At 38.2% G+C, this 24,176-nt stretch overlaps 1 protein-coding gene across 1 annotated transcript in view; it reads left to right on the top strand.

Moving 5' to 3' along the window:
* PARD3B (par-3 family cell polarity regulator beta) overlaps positions 1-24,176 on the top strand; it is a gene marked incomplete at its 5' end in the record, with an annotated part of 406,028 nt that overhangs the window by 166,455 nt on the left and 215,397 nt on the right. Inside the window, 4 exons of the mRNA XM_084264986.1 lie at positions 5,754-5,845; positions 15,293-15,379; positions 18,765-18,890; positions 23,436-23,791. Of these exons, the coding sequence (XP_084121112.1) occupies positions 5,754-5,845; positions 15,293-15,379; positions 18,765-18,890; positions 23,436-23,791 (661 nt within the window). The remainder of the gene's footprint in view (positions 1-5,753; positions 5,846-15,292; positions 15,380-18,764; positions 18,891-23,435; positions 23,792-24,176) is intronic.

Here is a 24,176-nt window from a genome sequence, read left to right as displayed (position 1 = left end):
TGATCAGTGTCTTTTCTCTGGGACAAGCTCTGTGATGTTTAAGAATACTGAGCAACTTCATTTTCTGTTACTGGTTAGTTTTTAAAGGATGTTTGATAGTTCATTACACTTATTTAGAAGGAAAAAAGAAACCGTGTATCTTAAATATTAATCCAGAAATGTTTTTGAGGCAATGTTAGCATGCTTTTGCAATACTAAACCCTTCTGAAATTTATGTCAGGAATTGGGTTTGGGTCTTACATAAAGCTGTGTGGGCAGGAAGGTAATCTGGTTTGAGGTTGGTAAGGAAAGGATAGCTAAGCAGGTGAAACAGACAATGACATCGCCTTTGTTTCCATATCTAGTATTTGGATGACTGAGTTTTGTGCAACTCATTGAAAGTTGGTGTTTTACAATGTGTGATGTTTAAACTTTTTGGAGCGTCTGATTTTAATGCTGTTCCCCAGTTACAAATGTTCCCCAGTTACAAATGTTTTTCTTCTGTGTTTTAAGAACAGATTTCTGCTAGCTGATAACTTGTTACATATTTCATTTGTCAGTCTTCCCTGGCCTTGAGAAAGCCTAACTTTGTGATAAAAATAACTGTTGTCTTAATGTAGGGTTTTAGGGCCAAAGCATTGATGATGCCTGTTGTGGGTTTAAGGCCAAATGAGGGAACTTAGATATTGATTCTAAGTCTATAACGTTTTTAAAACATGGGGTTCATTGCATTCTTCTTTTTATAGTCTGAGGGTAGCAGGAGTGTGTTGTAATGATGGGCACATCATTAGGTGGTCAGATAGAACTTCCTGGCCATTCCAGAAACAACGTAAACACACAGCTGATGTATAGACCAAAGTGAGCCATGGAGAGAAGCCTTTCTGAGGCTGTACAGAGATGTGCCATTGGCCAGAACTTGGATGCAGCACTGTATCTAACTGTTGGACATTACATCAACATATGTAGAACTTTGATTCATGTAGGGTGTGCTTGGTTGTATTAGTACTGAACAAAAAGAGCCTTTATGAGTGTTCCTTGAGCTGTATGGCCTTGAGGATTGTCTTTGGAATGTGATGTCATCTGTTGCATTTGTTGCTGTAACTAAAGATAAACACCTTTACTTTGTAGCGTGGACTAATTAGTTTGGGAATATTTATGAAAGTGCTGAGTTTTAAAGCTAAAAATAGTGTCATGGCTTTTAAAACATTCTGACTGTCAGAAATATTCACATGATTCTGGAAGTGTTGCTAAAAATGTTCAATTTTTAAATATGGTAATTAAAATTGTTTGTTGTGAGAGCAGTAGATGAGACATTTCCTGCATTTGTATACTAACCATCCCCTTCACCCCCAGGTTTCCTTGCATCTGACTTTTTCGTGTTCATAGGATCTGAACTTGCAGTGAACCTTCTTGGAAGTGGGTTTACTGTTGGCCAAGTAGGGAGAGTGAGCTCTACAGCCTCCACCTTGCTCCCTGACCTTCTGCCTTAGGGTTTGGATGCTTTTCCTTTGTTTTAAGACTGATGCACTTAGGGAATATAGTACTGTTAATTGTAACTTCAGCCTTACATTTTAACTCTTAACTTTGTCACTAAAAGAAAGTTTCAGATAAAGCTCCTCTCCCTTGGGCATACCGGACTGCTTCAGTCCTAATTTCAGTAGATACCATGTGTACTACTTATTAATATATCTTATTTATTTCCTTCAAGTTTATTGTTAGTGTTTGATGGCCACTATGTATTCCAAGCATTCCCAGCACTCAGGATTTTTTCCAGTTGTTGATCTAGACGACCTGTTTTCTAAATTTGTTTAGTTCTGAGATTTGTCTCATTTGTTTATGGTTTAGGAAGTTCTTTTCTCCCAAGTAGAAGAGGAAGCTTTTTGGTACATACCCTTTCTAAAAGTGGCATATTTTCAGATTTATACTACCTACAAACTTAAGAATGGTATTCTGACCCTGTCGGGGGGAATTCAGGTATTTAGGGCCCTTTTATGTAATGCAGAACTGCACTATACCCAGAGTTTAGTTAGCAAAGAGATCTGGTGCAGGTTTTTTCAGATATGAAACCCCAGGTTTTCTGGGTTACGATAGCAGTGAGAAACCCAAGCATTGGGATGGTGGGTAGCCTGGCTGCCAGGGCAGCCACCTGCTCTGTTGTTTGCTGCTCAGGGCTGCTCCCTTTGTTTGAAATAAACACAGTTGTTCGCACTGTTTGCAGTCTGTTCTGTGTCTCCTCCTCTCCTTTTCTAGCCAGAAAAAGATACTTGCATGTCATTGTCCAAAAGTGCCATTATTGCTTTTTTCCCCAGATGTTTTGTGTTTTTTATGAAATGAGCATTTTCATTTAAAGAAGTTAATATTTAATTAAAAGAAATTTCAATTAAAGACAAAACAGATTTTCTCCTAACCTCAGTAAGACCCATGACTGATTCCAACATATTTGTTGTGGCAAATCTACCTATGCTGACTTTGTATTTTCCCAGAGTTTAATTAAGAAGACTGTTTTGTCAGAGGAGAAAATGTTACTGATGGGTGCTCTGTCACTCTTTCTGGTGTTAGACGTACATGTATACCTAATTTGAGAGCTCTCACATAATGAATATGAGACTCTCAAGCATTTGTGTTGCATTTGTTTGCAGAGAGCTGTTATTTAATAGGATCTCTCTCTTCTCCTTCAGTCCTAACTTGACAAACATGCTTTTTGTAGCACAAAGAAAAATGGCCTAATTCAAATTATATAAATTAAAAAACTTGCACTGTTCTTAGATGCATATGCTTTGTTGGCTTTTGTTTTTACTGCACCATTTTGCATTTTATATGTAAGTGAAAAAACCACAGTTGTGTCGCTGTAAATCTCTTACACTGTCAGCTGAACTTGAGTCAAGTTTTGGGCCTCGGCGCAGTTATTTCTGCTACTATTGCAAAACCGACAGGCTCTAACATACAAGAGATGGAGAATTTTTGTGTGTATTGGATCATTGTCTTCTAATAGTGTCTTTACTTGTGTGTTGTTGGTTTGCTGTCATTCTGCTAGTTGGGCAGGAGATGAGCTGTTTAAATTTGCTGTGCTTCTAATGAAATGCTGAAGTATGAAAGGAATTTGTCCATTTGTAGTGCTTGTTACGTGACTGGAGCTCTAATGTCATTCTCAGAGAGTTCAATTGAAATTTCAGTGTTATGGTCCATGTTTCCTTGATCAGTTAAGACTAAATATATCTGGGTTTGTGTTTACTGACTTCAGCATGTGAAAAGCTGTTAAATGTGTGAGCACTATATGCCTTCAGTCAAAATAGGCAGTGGCATGCAGGATGGGGGCTGTGATGCTGAATTTCCCCAATGGCATTTCTGAAATCCTTTGGCACACTCCTCTCCATCTGAGTCAAGGGTAACTTATCTTTAGGAGCTTTTAGCCTTAAAACACCCACCTCACCCAAAAAAAAACCCCAAACAACCAACAACCCAATATCCAAACCAACAAAAACAACCCCAGTGACAACCAACAGTAAAAAAACCCAGCTGTAATTGCTGTTACAGAGTCCAAAACTCATCCTCTAATTCCTCACAGAAGTTTTATCTTGTGGAATGATGATGATGTGGAAATCTGAGACTGTCAGGCACCTCACAAGGCTGGATCATTATTTTCTGGCACAGGAATGGATGTGCCTTGAAACATTTCTGATGTGTTTTTAAATCAGTTCCTTAAGACCTCTACAGAGGGTCTAATATCCTTAGTATCTCTAAATACTATTAGCCACTTTCAGGACACGTTTTGCTAGCCTAGTCTTTAGCAGGAAAGAAAGATGTTGGCTGCTGTCTAAGACTGTGGATCAGAAAATGGTTTCTTGTGGTTTAAAACCTGTGAGTCAGTCAACAGAGATGTAAGATGAGATTGTGTTCTGAACATCAGTCTTTGTCATTGCTGTGAAACCTGTTTCCTAGGGAAGTGGAGATAGAGGGCAAGTATGGATCCAACTCTCAACAAAAGCAAGAACCACGGTAACCAAAAGCCTGGAAATAGAGAAATAATGTAGCTCATCCTGACTTGTGTAGACTGCTCTGAGGTAAGAGTAGCAAATGTCTTACACGGAGCAGCACTGTGCTGTAGCCAGTGCCTGAAAGAAAAGAGAGTCTAGTTAATTCACTACCCAAAATCTGCTCATGGCTTGGCTATTTTCAGCCTTCCAAAAAGAAGAGCCTTTCTAGTGCCAGTGTTTTAGTGCTTAGCTATAGGAGGTTAGCTTTGTTGAGAGCATTATTGTTAAGAGGTTTGTCTGCTTCTGGCATTTGTTGCTACCAAGGCGCTCACTGTCTTTTTTCAAGATGAAGTCAACATATGAGGGCTGTGTCAGATTTCTTTTGCTAACGTGCTGCTTGAGGTTGAGCTCCTGATTTATGAGATTAGTATGGAATATGCTTCATATAACAAGAATTGCTGCTTGACATGTGGTTCCACTATGAAAAGTGATTGGAAGAGATGGAACATACTCAATACATGGTTTTTAAAACATTTCTTCCATTAGTGACAGGAGCTTACTTTCAGTGAGCTCTATCTTGGTCTTGCAGTGGAACCCAAGACTGTTGGCTTGTGCTCTGATTAACACACCAAGAGAATTGCTACCAATATTGCAGGTTCAAACGCAAAGGAACTGATTCTTGCCCCCAACTTATAAACTGAAAATAAGTTCTACAAATTTTTGAGGGACTGAAAACACCATCTTTCTGAGTAGAACCATCTTTTGATAGAAATTGCAAGTTCTAATATACAGTGTAGAGCTTTTACAGAAAATTAAATTACCTATCCAGTTCGCTTTGGTCTTTGGAATTAATTTGTACCATTGCTGCCTTTTACCTTGAGACAACTTGATATGGCAAGTATGTACACTGGAAAACTGTACCACTGCAACAACAGAAAAATAATGATTAACTTTAAGCTTTATCTAGTTAAGATCAAGCTCTGAATTGAATTCTCTTAGTGCGTTGACAGCTGAAGATTTATGTCTTCCAGCTATATTCCTGTTGCAGAGCTGGCAGAAGTGACCTCTCCAAAAAAGGTCTTTGTTACGGATTTTGCTCTGTTTACATTATTGCCATAAGGGTCGCAATGAAGTACAGTACATTAAAGCTAATATATCACCTGCTGACAGTGGCCTTATCTCGTTGGTACCTCTTTCCCTCTTCCAGAATGGAAAAAAATGCAAACATTAAGAGTCTAAGGATCACAAAAAGAAAGTTAAGTAATAGTTTTCAAGAGCTTTAGCATTAATGTCAGGTCCCCGTGTGCACTGTATTTTTGTGTCTGGCCAAATAGTTATGTAACTTCTTTTTCTGTGAAATTACTCTGAAAATATGTCTTTACCAGATAAATGTTAGGGTGTTAAGGGGTGGAAAGAGCAGAAGTCATCCATTGGGTTTATCCAAGGTCTGTGGAATCCATTGTGAGAATGGAGGTGGCTCAGGATGGGAAAGAGTGATATTCAGGTTAGAGGGGGAGACAAGGAAGCACTACCAGAAGCTTTTCCAGTGGAAGGATGGTGAGATTCTCTGAAGAGCATGACTTTTAGATACCCTCCTGTTTCTCAGGATGCTGTCATGCATGCTGTGTATAGAACGGCTCTTTCACTCCTTGCTGTCAGTGAGATTGTTACTTAGGATTTGTTTTCTTTTCCAAATGTTCACTCGAAATATATATATACACACATATACATACAGAGCCATTGTTCTATATATGTAAGTACCTACAGAGTTTCAAAATGTGCTTTGAAATCTCTCAACAGGGTGCTTCCCAGGTCTCCTTTCAGGATGGGGAGATGAACCTCACTGGACACACGGAACTTTTGTTGGCCCAGAGGGCACGGCTCCCTGTCAGGTAGGAACGTCTTCTGTTTGGTGCTGTCTCAAGTGTGGTTTATCAACATGCAAGACAAGACTTGACTTCTCATTCCAGCTGCACCTGTGAAATCTGCATTGTGCTCATAAGTTCGATCTCTTCCTTCTCATCCCTTTCCCCATCCTAACAGTGCACTCCATATACACACACTGAGGTACATATTTGTGCCTGGCAGTCTTTTAACCTTGTTGATGAATATGAATGATTTTATTACAGTGTTTGTAGTCTAAGGGTGGATATGGTACTGTTGTCTCCTCAGTCCTGCAATTATTTAATGTCTTAATGCAAAGGATGTTTTTAGGTAGCGTATTATATATCAATAAATAACCACCTAGTTGAGCCTTATAATTCTAAAATAATCTTTGTTCAGTTAAAATGTCACCTCTGGTTTTGAGAGGTAAGGTTATTACTTTGCTATATCCTGTAGTAGATTTTATGTCCAGGTTTATACACCGTGAAAAACTGTAGCCAGCATTTGCAGTATTTCCCTGTGCATTGACTCACTGATGGGAGCATGTTGTTATCCTTTCTTCAATTATAACAAACCAGAGATGGCCAGTGCTGTTACAACTGAAGGTGGTAGTGGTCACGCTTATAGTTTGGATAGTAACTTTTCTTTTGACCAGCCTAAATTTTGAGCAAAATTTAGGTAAATACATGATCTGCTTTGGAAGCCAATGTGGTAACATTTGAGAGCTGCATAGCTGAAGCAAGAAGAAACAAGGTGTTCTCAAGATGTTTAATAATGAGCTTTGAGATTTATTGTTCCTTGAAATCATAGGGAAAATTCTAAATGGCCGAAATGAAGAACATAATTTTGCTGGTTACATTTGTTACATCAAAATTAACAAGCTGGGCTGCAATACAGTGGCACATAAAGTAGGTCAGTCAGATCCCCAGTGGTTCTGGGTTCTGCTAGGATAAAGTTAAGTTTCCTTCTAGTAGCTAATGTAGTGCTGTGTTCAGGATTTAGGATGAGGGTGACACCACTGGTGGTAGTAGAGGACCTAACCTGGCAAATTTAGAGCAAAATGTTTCCATACTGCTATTCCTCTGTCCCACCATAAGCTTAGAATTCAGTTTTGACTGATGGCTCAGGTCGAGGTCACCTTTTTGAGTAGGCAAAGGACTGAAGTTGCTGCATTTGTTGCAGAACTGTACTGGTATCATAGCACACTGTATAATGAAGTTAGAATGGCAAAATTGTACGTGACAGCTAAAATGTAAAAAATTAATTTGTTTAGATTTTGATGACAGAAAACAATAATTTGCTATGATTTTGAAACTTACAGTTGTTTGTCAAAACAGTATAAGGTGATAACCATGAAGTAAACAGTATCTGCATGCCTTAATCTTGGAGCATTTGTCCTCACAAACACCTGAGAAAAATCGAGTATTAATATTCCCACTTTACTTGTATGGGGTCTGAGAAAGAGGCATAAAATTGATATAACGAGAACCTGTGTGGAAGTTCACGAGAGAATCATAGAATCATAGAATGGTCTGGGTTGGAAGGGACCCCAAGGATCATAGAGCTCCAACCCCCCTGCCACAGGCAGGGACACCAACCTCCAGGCCTGGATCTACACAAGGCTGACCAGGGCCCCATCCAACCTGGCCTTGAACACCTCCAGGGACGGGGAATCCACTACCTCTCTGGGCATCCTGTTCCAGCACCTCACCACTCTTTCTGTAAAAAACTTCCCCCTAATATCTAATCTAAACCTTCCCTCCTTTAGCTTTAGTCCATTCCCCCTTGTCCTGCCATTATCTGCTCTTTTAAAAAGTCGAATCCCCTCCTGCCTATAAGCTCCCTTCAGGAGAGCAGGGACCTTGGTGGTTCTCTGGGCCAAGCCAGGATTTTGGTGGAAGGATCACCTTTCCTTCTTTAGCATATAAAAAATTAGTCTTTTCTGTGCAGGAGTTTTAGTGCCTTAGTTTTTCATGTTCTTTGAGTCATTGTTTAATTGAATTTATGGAGAATTTTTTACGTCTTGATACAGTTGTGCTTTTCAACTCGCCTGTCTGCATTTTTCCATGCTCTTGGAGGCCTCCCTGTCACCTACTTTGTATGCCATTATGTAGTTTCTTTTCTTACCTGCTGGTACTGATACATATTTTTAGAATGGTCTCATCACGAAAAGGAACTGGAGTGCTCTTCCAGCTTTCTCTGCACCTGCCGGGCCTCCAAGTTACACACTAGCTGATTAGTGTTCATCAGGCAGGTATAGAACTTAGCTTAGTTGCTAATGCTTATTTTCTCTTTATGGAATGTTGCTAAAGACTTCTACAGCTTGTTTCACCTGAGGTAATTATTATGCATCACCAAATATATGCACTCATTTGTCTCTTGATCCGTTAATTTGTAATGGGGATTAATCAGGCTCTGTGCATGCTATGCTCACATTTACTGTTGTCCTTAGGCTTTTACTGGGGTGTTTCAGATCATCTATGTCCTCTCAGGAATTTTCTGAGAGCGTGGTATTGTTTGTCATGTTAAGTCATTGCTTGCGTTTAGGATTCTTCAGAAGAAGGTTGTGATACTCATTTGACTTTAATCTTGTGTAACCTGATTTTGGTGGCCATTGGAAGCACTGACTGAGAAAGGCATCTGGTATTTTCCAGAGATACTCAGTTTTCTGCAGTGGCCAGGACTTCTCTGACATGTTGCACAACAGTCAACAATAAGCCTGGATTTCTGCAGATATCTGAGGATTTCTCTTGAATTCTTGGCAGAGGAGTATGAAAGGAAAAGTCATAAAGAATATAGATTGAGGCCAGCTTGATGCTTGAGCAGCAGTGTTGAAAAGATAGGGAGCAGAAGGAAAGCTGACCAGAACAAGGTATTCCTAGAACCTTTCTGCATTGGTTACAGGGTTTTTGGAAGTAAAATGAATTGTCTTAATCCAGATTGAGATGGATGCATTAAGGAGAGACATTGGCCAAAAAAAAACCAAACCCAAAACAAAATAAGAGAAAGGAGCAGTGTTTAATTAAATGCAGTGTCCTGGTGAAATAATTTTACCAAAATTATTCTTGCTTGTGATTCTTGTGTCCTGAGAAGATTAAAAACACTGTTTTGCCTGCAGGTGTTGAGATGGGCAGTATGAGGTTTTTACCCTCGAAATTGTGTGTTATATTCAAGTATCTGTAATATATTCCAGTTTGTTCAAACAGTGAATTTAGAGGAATTCAGAACACATTGTTTTATAAAGCAGAGTTAGTTGGTATTTCTGTGAAATTATCTGGAATTTCAAAACTCAAAGAATTTCCATTTAAAGGCATTTAATTTTATTCTTATGTGGCTTTTTACTTAAAACTGAAGAGTGTTGGGGTTTTTAAAACTGCTTTTACTCAAGCTTTTTCATTGAGTAATATGTCCATAAGGGAAAATGATGAGCTGCTGCAGACTATCTATCTTAATGGTATCGTAATTCGATTAAATATAACTAACAAAGGATTTATTAATAAAATAGTATTAAATAATAAATTATTTTTGAAAAGGAGTAAAACTAGCATCTTAATATCTAATTTGACTCCTTTTACACTGTTATTTCTGAAAGAAAGTATTACAGATCTCATTTGTGCAGGTATCTTTCTTGTTATATTTCAAAGATACTAGAGCCGTGAAGGACCACAAAGTCATGATACCTTAAGCCTTCATTTAAATATGGCATGTTAAGTTAAGTGATGTTAATGAAGCTAATATTTCAGGCTAATTGTGAGCCATTTCATGCTATGGAAGAAGGAAGAAAACCACTATTGTCCTGCTGCTTTCACTAGAAAATATTCCTTCCTGTCACTGAGGCTTGTAATCATTATGACCTATAGCACTTTAGCAAAATAGCAGCTAATCACCTAAGAAAATTATCTGAGCCTTCTCATCAGAGCACCAACCTGTGTGAGGTCAGTGTTCCTTCTCTAACTGCAGCCAATAATGGGTATTTCAGAGGGAAGCAGAAAAGAACACCACCATGATTAATATTTATGAAGCCTAGTCAGTTGAAGTTAAAGGCTTCAAACTTGGCTTGTTTTATATTTCTCACTCAAGTAGGGAAACTGTTCTGTTTGAAGGAAATCAGTTCACTGATTTAAGTAGGTAAAATTAGTTGCACGTTAGATAAATGAAATGAGTGGCAGTGTGGAGGATTTTTAGCTTCTCTGTTCAGAAGCTAATAAGAAGGAAGTTTCTTTGCCTGGATTATTTTTAAAACATTTCACTGTAAAATTACTGGGAAATTTTCAGGACTGTATCAGGAGCCTGAAAATTTTAATTTGATGTTTTGAGAATTAAACTTTGCTGGAAGAGAGACTTGAAACAGAATTATTGGCATGGTTGCATTGGAATAAATAAAGACAGGATTAATTACAATGCTCTTGAAATTTCTGGAGGTGGACTGTTTTGGTTTGGATTTGCTAGTAAAGATGGTGTTGAGAATAAGGGAAGCCAAGCCGATTCCATCAGTGTATAAAACTTGGTATTTTTCCTTGCTTCCCCTTGTGTTCTGGACTAGGGCTGAAATATTTTTGAAGTAACCACATTGTCTTGCTACTTCACAGAAGTCAGATAGGTATTTGTCACAACCTTTACCATTGAATCCCTTAGCACCCTATGCATAGTAATACAGGTTTTGAAAACCTTGCTATTTGTTTCATAGTAAAAATGAGTGTAGCATGGAACAGTAAAGATGAATCTGCTTGGAAGTGGATGTCTAGCTTAGTAACAGTGGATTAGTTGGAACTCAAAGGGTAATTTATGCATAGATAATTCATTACATGTTTTCATTATGTTCTGTTTTGCTGTCTTCCCTCTTCTTTCTGGCAGAGGTCAGGGTCAGCTCCATGGTTTAAGCACTGCAGATACACAATTAAAGTGCAACTACAGTGTTTTTCCCTTCTACATATTTTACTCTTTTTTTAACCATCTGTGTCTTTCATTGGTCTAACAACACAGAAGTGGAACAACTTGATTTAAAGAAAAAAAAAAGACACAAAATCCTAATGTCTGCAGGTTGCCTAATTTCTATGAACCTTTAGACAGGTAAACTCACAACAACTCGCTAATTTTTTTGGGGTGGAGAATCTAGATTACAGCAGCATCTTTCCTAGATGAACACATTTTTGTTAGAAGGTGATTCATTACCTCGCCTAACATGGAAATGGAAAATTCTGACATTATTTCATAGTAAATATTTACATTTCATGAGTAGTTTGTTTAGTTTTGTATAGAATGGAGCAGCTGTAGTGTGCCTGTCCCTTTAAAAGGAGTGAGGTTTTGGGGAAGATCAAAGCACCTTAGGGATTCAGGTCCCGCTGCAAAACTCAGAAAGGTTTCTTTCTGGAGAGAGATGCCCTTTAAGGATCCGTGTGCTCAGTGGTTGGAATTGGCTCTTCAATAGTACTGGATAGTTTGCAGAGAAGCCTGGAACTAACAGATCATTTCCCATGGCATTACTCTCAAACTGCTAATTCCTGATACAGTTTTCAGGAGAAGGAGCTACAGCATTCGACGGCAAGGGCACTGCCAATCTGAAGATGAGACTGATTCAGCACTGAATATGCACTGCTGGATGTGCAGTGCTGCATTTACATCTTGCTTTCCATGTTACCAACGGACTGCTGTGCGTGTTCCTACACACAGGCAGACGTCTTCTCTCTCTGCTGAACTGTACCCGGCAACGTTTTTAATAGTATGCATGGCAAGCCTGCCTGACAAATGTGATAGACTGTAAGGAATCTGGCAGAAATCAATAAACATCAAGCAATGAAGAATTTAGAGAGTAAATGATGACAGCTTCTTCAGGTTAAAAATCAATAGTACAATGTTGAATGGGGTCTTGGAGGCCACGGTCAGGTCATGCTAGGCAGGTGTTCTCTCTTCACTGAGCCCGCTGAGGCACCTTTAGTGTGGTGAGGGGAAGGGAGATGCCAGGATGCATTTGAAGAAGCTCAAGTGTTATGTTTTTAATTGGGGTAGACCCTACAATTTGGATAAAATCCACTGAGATAAATGCTTTTTACAAGTTCACTTATTTTGATTGCTGTAAGAATGTAGCTGTATGTATTCTATAAAATCTGGGTTGCAGACTTAGCAAGGACAGTATTTTCTGAGGTGGGAGCTCTGTCTGCCCCTTGGAGAACACACAGGAAATACTAGCAGCATAACACACCCAGGCACCCTCTGTGCATCACTCAACGATGCTCCCAGCCCCTCATTCCCAGCTGGCAATTGGACTCTAGGTCTTTTATACTGACTTGATAGGCTAGGTTCATTTTTTCTTTTACTGCAAAATGCATTTAAGATGTATTGGGAGATTCAAAATAGGAGCAGGCCACTAGTAGGTTACTAACACTTGGAATTTAAATTTTTCCTATTTTGAGGGGTAGGATGTTTTTTAGAAGTGTGGAATATTGCAGAAAACCCATAAATTCTCTTCTCTGTTGTCAGTATTGCAGCTGTCAGCCTGCAGTGGAAAGCCATTCTGCATTCTCCCGCCTCCTCCTTTCAGTTTCTTAACTTGACTCTGTCAAACTGAAGAGTCTCAGCACCTTGGTGTTCCTTCTGCCTGTGGAGTTTAGTAATTAGTATTCTCAAAGCTAATCCTGTTTAGGATCTCATTCATGCCCTGGTCCTGAATACATTTTGCATTGCAGTGTAAAGTGTAAGCCAGTGTGAAAGCACTGCTGGAGTTCTGCTCTTCTTGTGGGCAGATTAGACCTGCTGGAAAATGGACAGCATAAGTGAATTGCATCTTTTCTTTTTTTCTTTTTTTTTTTTTTTTTTTTTTTTAAGTCTCTAATCTTTGAGGTTCCTAAACCCAAAAAAAGTCAAATCCCAGATATCCCACTTTTTAATTTTAGCTGTCAGGCTTTTGTAGTTAAATACAGAAACATGTCCTCAGAGATCTATTAAAACCGTTGCAGAGGGCAGTCGTCTTCTCACGTGTAACTAAGAGTCACATTTGAAAATGAAACATCATTCTGACTCATGGATTTTTGATGAAAAATATAATTCTAGAGCACCATTTTTACATACATGTATAGAGTGCTCTTACTCTGAATATTTAGTGCTTTAATAATCCATAATTCTAGGATGTACTACAGTGTTTAAAAATGTAATACACAATGTACGTGGGCTACTTGTTTTCACAAAGAAACCTGTTTTTCCTAGTGTGCAGATTTCATGTTAGATTTAAAAATAAACAGGTATGTTTTCTTTGGCTTTGAGTCTACTTATAACTGTAAGTGCATTGATTAAATATGACAGCTAACCTGTCTGTCGTGATAGCCTTCAAAAAATCTGGCTTTGTTTTGCAATTGTGTACAAAGACAACTTTTCCCTGGAGTAATTTAGCAATATGAGGTTATCTGGGGACAACTGCAACTTCCTTAAATTTTTCCTGTAATATAAAAGTCCATTCACTACTTTGGATTATTTTCTGGATCTGTAGGATTTGATTACTCCATTTGTTGTATGTTTTGATTCTGTAGAAGTTGAAAAGACAATAAAAGTGGCCTTTTGGGGTTTTTTTGTCAAGGGAACTGGAGGAAGTACAAGATGGAGGTGAAAGAAGCCTTTAATTTCCTGTGCACGCTTTTTGAGGGTTTGGTAGCTACCCTGATGAGGTTTTCTGACCAGTTTCACTGGGAAAAGTTTTTCTGAATTTTTCTAGGGATATTTTGTCAGGATTTCCCCGATTGATTGATGGAGTGGGTAATGCAGGAAACAAAACCAGCAAATAGAAACACCTGCTGATCACGTTATAAATAAGAGTAACGTGAAAAATCTGTTACATTGGGATCGGTGGTTGGTTGTTCAGGGTCTGTGCATTTCATTTAGATGGAAAACAAACTCATTTCAGCATCAGCCTTTTTGGAAGAATAATTTACAAAAAAGCCTTCTCCCCAGTAATACCAACAGAGGAAACACCCCTACGTACTCCCCAAAACCAAAAGAAAATGACGTAACTACCTTCTGGTCCCTATTTAGCTGACTAAACTAAGAATTACTGTATGTAGGGAAAATTGTTTCTGATTATTCGTTATGCAACTAGACAAAGGTTCTTCACCATCATCATCATCATGGTATCTGCATAATTAGGAAGCAGTGCCAGACTTTGTGTGTTGTCCTTCAGAGAGAGCTTAGCTGTGGGTTTTATGCTGTATCTAACCTGGTGTAACTGTGTTGCTAAGTCAAGGTTTGGTCACAGATTCCTCCTTTACCCCTGTGCATTTCTTCTCACATAAATTCAGTCATAAGAACACAAGTCAGGGAGTTGATCCCAGAGGAAAAAGAAATCGCTTGGGGCTTGGTCATCTTTCTTGTCTTGCGAACGTGTACTCTTTAAAGCTGTTGCATGGATTTTGGAGACGTTTCTGAACAGCAGCCTGTGCTTGCATCTGTGAGGCTGAGTCTTTATCTCATGACAGTAGATAAAGTGGCCATTTGGTTCAGTTCTGCATATTCTCTAAACACTACAGGGTTGGTGTGTGAGCACAGTGCTGCTTATACCTTGAATGCACTAGCTGTTCTAATGTCAATGGCAATAACCAAGGGCATTTCAACTGCCGCTATTCCTTAGTGATGATGTTTGGTGCGATTTGAGGGGAGGGAATGTTACAGAAGATGTAGACTAGCATAGAAAGTAGGAACGTGATCTGCTAGAATATAGGCTTTACTCTTTTTTTTTTTTTTTTTTTCCTTCTTCTTTCTCTTTTCCCCTCCTCCAACGTTCTACCCAACTCAGGTGCCTTCCTGTTCAAATTACGATCACCCAGAATAGAGTTAAGGTCACTGTAAGGCTGGCAGTGTAAAATTCTCAATAGGAAATGAAACAGCACATAGCCATGAAACAGCAAAATCTGTCAGAGATAATATAGAGGGTTTTGATAATGGTCTTTGAGGAAGGAAACTTCCTGATAAAATGAGCTGAGTTGCACTCTTGAGTGCAGTTTTTGCTCTTGGTCAGCGAGGTTGTGTGTAACTGAGGGAAGAAATAAAGATATTTAAATATAATTTGACTGATTTGCTTGTTGTCTTTAATGTGTCATCATCATGTTTTGTAGTGTGTCTGTGTGTGGAAATTAAGCAGCTCATGTGAAGCTTAATTTAAGAACATTTAAAATTTATTTTTAATGATGAAGTCTCTCCTGACATAAAAGATTATTCTTTAATATTCTTGTTAATTTACTTAAAGGTTGACTTAGGAAAATGTTTAGTGCTTGGTGTCTTTCATTTTTAAAGTACACAAATTCTAATCTTAAACCTGAAGAGTTTGATATTAATTTTAGGTTTTATTGTATTTTTATATCTTAGTGCAGTCTATTTTTTTTCTTTCCTGTTATATGATCAATCAGAAATGTGTTTTTAATGTAGAGAATTCTGTGAAGGAGCATGAGATGTGTTTCCTTGTGTTCTTTTTTTAGTGAAATGACAAAAACTGTGGAGATTTCTGGGGAAGGTGGACCCCTGGGAATACATGTAGTGCCTTTTTTTTCATCTTTGAGTGGAAGGTAAGTTATTTTCTACATGGCTCAAGATGTATGTTAATAAAAGGATTTAAGTTGTGATTCTCTTAAAATAATTTAACCGTAAGAAGAATAAATGCATGAAATAGGTACACTGTCTTCCATTACCAAAATATTTTATAATTTTAGTTATGCATAAGACATTGCCACCCCCCTTTGTTCATAAGTCCTTTTAATTGCCTCTGGTTTTGTTCTGTGAACAGTGAACTAGACTTTCTGTAGAATAATGTAATAGTAAAGATGTGGGTACTAGGGGATGATTTTTTTGTGGTGTTGGGTTGTTTATGTGGGTGTGGGATTAGGATTTCTTTTGTGTTCAGCTTTTTGCTTGGGTTTGTTATTTTGGTTGTGTTCTTCTTCGAGTTGGATTTCTCTCCATAGACCCTTCTTTAGTGACACGTCAGACAAGGAAAGAAAATTTGCTTGCCTGTCCATGCCTCATATTTTTCAAGCCACCTTTTCTGGTTTGGTTGTATAGCATTTATAAAAATGTGCACTATGCCGTGAACCTTTCTTTGTCACAATACAATTACTTTAATTATAAATGAGTTAACGTAGTCTCTTGAGATCACAAAAGCCTATTATAGCAGCATGCTCATATTGATGTACTGTAGTTAAGACTATGTCAGCATTTTCTTTACAACTGTTTTCCAAGCTATGTAACTCAGGTGGTAAAAAAAAAAATAAAAATTCTAGGCTGAAATTTGACAAACAGAGCCTTAGGAGGATAGTTAATTTGGCATTGGCAACCCTGAATAAGAGATGGGAAATTGCCAGTGCCATAAATGACACCGTAGTAAAATGGCTGCTTTAATACAAAGACAGTTATTGCAAGGGTAAAGGTTGGATAATGTTTACATGTTTCTTTGTCAACTTTCACGTAGGATAGAGAATCTGAAGGACGCAATTGCCTTGTAAAAGTCAACCTGAGTGTTTTCTCAGCAATATCTGAGTTTAAGTGAAGCCAAATTCATTCAGAGTAGGTTTTTTTCTGCCAAAAGGGAAAATGGATGTCTACCCACTGCCTGGAAAAATGTCACTGTCTCAAGAAGAAAGTTGGTTTTCAGAGGGAATTGTAGGCGGTCTGAGTTGTGTCTTTGGCTTTGCAGGCTGCCTGTTTGTTGTGAGAAAGGCACTCATATTTGTTATCCCAGCCTGAAATCCAGACAATAGTTCCTTGTTATAGGCATGCCATAAAGGCTGTAGCATGTGTCCTGTATTTCAAGATCGTTAGGCAAAAAAAATGGGATGAAGTTGCATGCTATTAACATGAGTCATTATTGTGACTGTAATACAGTTCTGTACTGAAGTATCACTGGTTTGGATGTGGCATTTAAACGCCTCCATGAAGAAAAAGTGGCGTTCCTTGGTCTACATTACATGCATGTTAATATGTCCTTATTTACAAATGTTTTTGGGAATCCCTCAGAGAAGAGAGTTTCTTGACAAACAGGCTACTTGTTTAGACAGTAGACTTGAAATTTTAATGACCCTTGGCAAAACAATACTAATATCTTTGTAAAAACACTAGAGTGACTTAAATTGCTTGTCCCTTTTGTTTAATCAAGCTTGAGACTCTTGTATAAATTTTAACTCATAACATGAGAAAGTACAGAAGAGCATCTTCTGTTTCTGTTAATGACAAGTTACAATTTATGGGGGCACACTGGCCATGACTAACTTGGTTTGGTATTTCAGTTGTAAAGTTATCTTCTAATAAGGTAATGCTGCTTTTAGCGTAGTGCTGCTGCAAAGCAAAATTTTTCTGGAGGTAGAGTTAAAACATTGCATTAACCTACAAAATGTGAGTTTATACAGGATTGACAAAACTAATGGAAATAATTTTCCCCCTTTCTTTTGCACCTTGATATAATTAAAAAGGAAATTAAAATCTTATAGTGCATTAACTAATAATGCTAAAATTGAGGCTTTGGGGAAAAGTAATGGAGGAATGAATTTAAACTACCACAGTATGTATAACTTAAGCCACTCATTCAGGGATACAGACAGTGAGTTTCAGACGTGGGCATTCCATTATATGGATGCAGCATCTAAACACAACGGGATGAGTGAAGATCATAGCCACTGACTTATTTTCTAACTTCTTTTATTTCTATTCTTACATTGGTCTGCATCTCAGTGTAATCATATTTTGTTAGTTCTGCATGTTTAGATTTCGATTACCACTACTTGGATGTTTGTCATCAGTAGGGCAGTGGCCCCTCACCACCCCGTCCCTTTGAATCCTTCAGTGAGTGATAACACAGGTTGCAAGAGAATCTTTGTGATAGGTTGAATCATTTTTTTCTGTGAGATGTTTTGAAGAAGTAATATTCAGTAGGAACCAAGTTTTCTCTTAAAGTACGTTGATATGACATAAATACCGAATTTCAAATCTTATTATACAGTAAATCTAAAATCATATGCATGGTGAATATAGCGTCATTTGAAATAGTTAATGGCGTGCTGTGAATCTGTAGAATGGACTTAAATATGAGGAGCAGTCATGAATCTGAGAAAATACACAAGGCTTCTGTTTTGGTATTGGAGTGCTGGCATGTTGGAAATTACACATTAATATTTTATGGAGTATAACCAATATAAAATGGTCTCTAAAGGTCATCTGTCTTTGCTGATGCAGTATGGAAATTTAGTGGGTAAAACTTGATTATAAAAGGTCTCCGCAAACATGAAGTTGTCAGGGTTTTTTTTGAACGTTATACTGGTATCATTGGATATATCTACATTGACTTGTAGTCTCAAATAGAGGGATGCTCCCAGCAGAGATAGCCACACTGCACTTTTGGATCACCCACACTTGCCCACTGAAGTCATTATCAAGAAGTTTCTGTGCTGCATCTCCGTTTTCAATTTGCACATAGCCTGGTAACAAACATGCTGTGGTTCAGACACTTCGCAAACATAGAAATAGTCATTATATTTTTAATCCTATGCTGGTGCCTGATTGTAGTTTATTATAGTTGAGTTAGAAAATTACTTTTAATCTGTTTGTGCTTTGCTTTGGAACAATGTAATCTGATTTAGAGGCAGACAAATATTGCATAAGCTGCATTCAAGTTGTTACCTGGAGGAGATGTAGGTGTTTTGCTTTGTTTCTCCAAGTATGACCTAGAGGACTTAATGCTTTCTAAATTTGTAGCAAGTAGCATTGAGTGAGCTTTCTTTGTGTTTCTTGCAGTCTCCTCCCTGTTCAAGGGAGCTGCAAGTCCTCTCTCTAGTTGAAGCACTTCATAATGGTCTGCTTTATCTTATCTCATACGCAGTAGGGATTAATATTTAGTTGCAATAAATTAATACCAGCAGAAGAAAGGATGGTTTTCACTTCTTTTTTATTTTATTTCCATTTTAGGATGCTGGGACTCTTCATCCGTGGTATTGAAGAAAATAGCAGATCTAGGCGTGATGGACTTTTCCATGAAAATGAATGCATTGTGAAGATTAACCATGTGGACCTTGCAGATAAAACCTTTGCACAGTAAGTGCTGGTTTACTGATACTTGTAACCACCCAGCATTTTATACAATGCCATGTTTATTAAGTGGTTCATACAAAGTGATTAATGTTTATTTCTACTGAAGAGCCTGTAAAATTGATACCTGGCAGAAACTTCGTAATTGTCTATTGAAAGGGGATCTTATCAATACTTACATCTAAAGCGCAGGTGTAAAAAGGATGGATGGGGTCAGATGCTTTTCAGTGGTGCCCAGCAGCAGGGCAAGGGGCATGGGAAGTTCCATCGGAATATGAGGAAAAATTTCTTCATTTTGAGGGTGACAGAGAACAGGTTGCCCAGAGATTGTGGATTGTCCTTCTCTGGAGATACTTGAAATCCACCTGGATGTGATCTTCTGCAACCTGCTCTATGTGAACCTGCTTTAGCAGGGTGGTTGGACTAGGTGATCTCTAGAGGTTCCTTCTAACCCCTGCCATTCTGTGATTCTGAAACCTCCAAATAAGGTAAAAATTGAAGAGGGGATCTTCTTTTAGTCTTAATGAACTTACCGTGCTTATTTAAAAAATTAAAGCTATTTAAATTAATAGTTATTATCCCTTTCTAATTTGTCTGTTATTTTTTCCAAAATTTGTTCCTCATATGGCCTTCAGAGTGAGTCAATGTTGCAACAAGTTTTTTTGTGTTCTTTTGCAAATGAATTAAGACTAATTTTTTTTGGTGCTGTGGGTTTGTAAACATCTAACTTTTTAAAATACTAGTATTGTCAAACTATGACTAGTTGAGCTAAATGTTCTCACCTCTCATGACTTACTAAAAATCTGTTGACATTTATTGTCTATTTCCAATTACTTTAAATAACAGGTTGCTTTGGCTGTGAATTAATATGACATTGTTGCGCAAAAGAATAGCCTCTCAAATTTCACAGATACTTGCTATAGTAATTAAATAGTAATTTGTTTTTACTTTTAATCCATATGTTTAGACAGCTGAGTGATTGTTTATAATATAACAAAAACCTGCTGAGTTCTCAAGGGAGTTGAGGCTTAACTTTCTAAACAGTAAGCCAAATGTGCAAGGTTTCTGGACTAAAATCAGATAAGTAATTTCACTGTTAGGGATAAATATTTACAAAATAGATTTTCATAAAACCAGAATAGTTCTGTAGTAGGTATTAACTTGTTTCTGAGATTGGACTGGCTGCCTTCTGATGTACATGCCATTCCCCTTCGCCCATGGAAAGTTCCTGCATAAGCTGTCAGTGTTAGCAGAACCATAAGTGTTGATATCACATTAAAATATTTGTTGCCGACCCCGCACAGGTTTGTAATGAGGAGATACCCTTTCCAAACAAGGCTTTGTCTGAATCAAAATCTGGCGTTTCAAAATCCTGTGTGGTGGTGTCTTTACAAATTTGTTGCCATCTTCAGACTGTAACTAGATCTCCAAAGACTTTTTAAGCTCATGAGATGTATGTGGAATGGAGGACTCAGAATATTTTTCTGTAAGGTTACTAGGTTTTGAGTCAGTCAGAAATGTTGCAGTAAATTTTCAAGTTCTCCATCAGGCTTCCCTTCAAAATGAGGAATGCAGGACACTTGGCTTTCAAGTGTGCGTACTGTTTTGGGAGTTGAAAGGGATACAAAGACAGTTGTTTCTTTAGAGACACTCATCTTGTCAGACGATCTCTCTGCCATTTGAAGAGTGAGAGAGAAGTGGCTGAAAAGTAGTTTAGAGCACCAACTAATTTAGTTGGTCCAATTCACTTTATGTTGCAATACCAAGTAAGGCGGCTGCAGTAGCATTGGATACAAGGAAAAAAACTGTGCAACGTCCACCTGGGGACTGGGGGTAGTATCTTGGACAAATTCAATTCTGGTCCAATGTCCTATTACATTGTTCTCACGAATTGCCTTCCAGAATAGCCTTCTGCATCGTCTCTCTGCCCTGGCTGTTGAGTGTGGCAAAAGAAAACAGCTTTCTGGGTTGAAAGTAATCGCAGTGAATATGCTTTTTAGTTTTCATCTGGTGTGACATCACTCTCCTGACCTGACAGAAGTAAAATTAGAGAAATGCAGTAATTGTAATGGACGCGACAAAGTGTTGTCCCAATGACTATTGACCCAAAAATAATCATCACATTCTCCTGTGAGAGGAAAATCTGCTTGCTAGTTTCAAATTGACATTTCTTCATAACCCTTGTAAAAGCTGTTTTAACACTTAGCAGAGACGGTTACATACTGTCTCTTTCTATTTTCAGCAGATGCTTTCTGTACTGCTCCTGATGATGGCTGCTTACGCAGCTGTAATGGCAGCAGCCTACTTTCTGTATTCCCATGTTTATAATAGTCTTATATATTGAGACTGCTGGTCTGCTTTTTCAGTTGCTGTTGATCTCTTCAATTACAGTCTGTTGTGTTGCAGTTTCTAGCACCTCTTTTAATTGACTCCCTTATTTCTTTAAAGTATGTGTTTGGGGTCTCAAGAAATGTAAACTTCTCCGCCCATTATTTTTCCTCTTTGAAGTGGAGCCAGTTATTTTGCCCCTGAAGACCGCATTTAGGCTTTCCCATAGGATATCTTGTGTTATTTCCATTTTCTTTGGTTTTGTTTGGAGGAGATCTTAGATTTTCTCTTTCATGTATTTAAATACTCATCTCCTGAAACTGATTTATTAAATTGCCTTGTGACATATGGCCAAGTGGCTACTTGCAAGGATGAAGACCTGTGAAAGAAATCTAGTTTACATCCTTGTGCTGAGAGCATGCCATGGTTTCTACAATCCGGGTAAGGTCTCCTGGTGAAAACCTTCACAGGCTGTAGATGAGCAGGTAACCTACAACCCTGCAGGCACACTGGGACAGTGTCTTTACAGTGCTGAAACTTAACCCTTGAGGGTGGTGGTGGCAGAATACCTTCCTACATCAGTCTTGCTACCTTTCTTGTCCAGGTTTGAGATTTCTCTTCTGGAAGTGTCTCCTGTCAGTTATTTTGACTCCTAGTGTGCATACACTCAGTGTAGCCAGGATGTCACTTTCCCTCAGCCATATCCATTGCGACTGCCCCAACTTCAGCATCTTCATGCTGGAAAAATCCCTCTCAAAACAGTCCCTCCCTTTCCACTGCCTACAACTTCAAGGTGGAGGGGCTGTACTGCAATGTTGACCTCGGAAGGTGTGTATTCAATATGATGGTGTTTGCAGTGACTTCCTTTCTGTATCACTGTAAAAACCTGTTTACTTCAGAAGTACTTTCAGAGTTGTCTCCTGTTGTGTAACTGAGTGTAAATCCAACAGCAAGACTTCAGTGAAATACTGACTTTGCCTGATGGACAAACGTGCTACTGGAATGTAGGAGATACATAAATTGTTCTCAGAAGTACCCTGTGATTTATTTAAAAATGAATGTAACCACTATTTCCCCTCTTAACCCGACTCAGCTAAGCATAAGTTCTTGACTTTTTTTTTATTTTCAAAATGTGCTTCAACTACTACTTTTGTTTGTATTTGAGTTATCTTCTGCAGTACAGAAGAAAATCAGTTGACCTTATCAGGAGAAGAAAACATAGAAAGAAAGAAGTCACTGTCATTCTGTTAGAATCCCAAGGTTCATAAAATACCTTGGTTGACTAAATGTATGGGTTTTTCAAAATCCAGGGAAGTCTGCATGAATAGTGGCTTTGGCCAGCTCTTCTGAATTGCCTGCAGTGCTTGGAGATCCGAATGTTGTCATGTTAATTGGTTCAAGGAGAGCAGTTACACTCAGTGCCTTAACACAGCTTCTGGTGTTGGTTTGAGCACGTCTCAACGCTGATTAAGTAACATCCAGATATCCACTTTAGCAAGATGTTATTGCTTGAGAGATGTGACTCATATCTACCTATTAATTTATCCATTTAGTAGAAACAGAAAAATAGTTGCACCTTTTTCAATCCCCAGGTTTTTTTTCCCTGATATCTAAATATCCCATGCCATCATTCTTGTCTATTGTGCTATTCACAGCCACAGTATTTCTGCTGAAGATGTCCATATATCCCATACCCTCATCCTTTTTTAGCAGTGTGGGATCAGCCAGCAGTTGCATTAGGGATGATGAAGGACTCTGAGGGGTTGCTAGGCTGTACTCAAAAAAAAAAAGAAAAAAAAAAAAGGAGTCTTGAGCTTGCTCATAGTAGATGTGTCCAGTACCTGGTCATAAGCACTCAGCGTGTCTGTGCCAACAAGCAAATATGTCCCAGACGAGCACTTGGAAAAAATAGCAAACTATAGCTTCAGGAGTCTTTTGATAAGCTTTTGCATTCAGAACTTGCCCTCCTCATATGCCATTTTATTCTGGATGACAGGCAGCCTAGGAATCCTGACAGATGTGCTGTTGCTACTTGAAATGTAATAGTTGAGAAGTCTTACTTCATGTGTACTTTTTAGAAAAGGGACCCTGTAGATGTGAAGGTAAGGTTATTTACCCATGTTTAAGATACATTTATTTCTTTTTTGTCATATTGTTTTAAACAACTTCAAACTTTGCCCAAATTCTCTGGTTTATGTGACTTTTCATACCGTTCTTTTAAAGGGCTCAGGACATGTTCCGTCAGGCAATGAAATTTCATAGTGTCGTCTTGGAAGTCCTTCCTGCATATAATCGAGAACAATACGAGAGGTCTGCTATTGGTTCACTTTTTCTGGATAACGAAGAAGGAGTTGCAAAAACAAAGATTCCACCTCCTGTTCATCCAAAGCCTGCTCTGAAAATAATTAATCCTTCTGGAGCAAGTAGCTTGGAGGCAGGTGTACAGGCAACACTACAACAAGCTAAGAGCCCCAACCTCCCGCGGCTGGTTAGAAAGCCGTCATCTCCCTCACTGTCCCCCCTTATGGGCTTTGGCAATAAAAAAAATGCAAAGAAAATAAAGATAGAACTGAAAAAAGGTAAGTCTTTTGAGATTATATTATTTCTGTGTCACACTCTCTGTATTGATAACTTTTAACTAAACTAGTGATATTAGAAGTACAAGCAAGTTATTTGCAGTTTAAAAGTTCCGCATCTTCCAAAAGGTAGATTATTCCAAAAGGTAAAAGAATGTTAACAGGAGTGTTACCAGCAATGTTCTCAATAATCAGCTTTCTCAGAAATCTTTGAATTGTTATCCAAACTTACTAACTTCTAAAACATCTCAGTTCCCAATGATGTGGACGGTATTTCTTGAGCAACATCTGATAGTAAGAGATGATTCAGCTTTTTCACAGCACAGAAGAAAAATTTCAACTGTCCACTGTTTACCTTTACTGTTTTTATTCATATCTGCTAGTTGAT

This window comes from Gallinula chloropus, assembly GCF_964237585.1.
Source record: "Gallinula chloropus genome assembly, chromosome: 5".
Classification (NCBI taxonomy): domain Eukaryota; kingdom Metazoa; phylum Chordata; class Aves; order Gruiformes; family Rallidae; genus Gallinula; species Gallinula chloropus.
The sequence above is the reverse complement of the archived record's forward strand: the minus strand, read 5'-3'. Positions and strand labels throughout refer to the sequence as shown.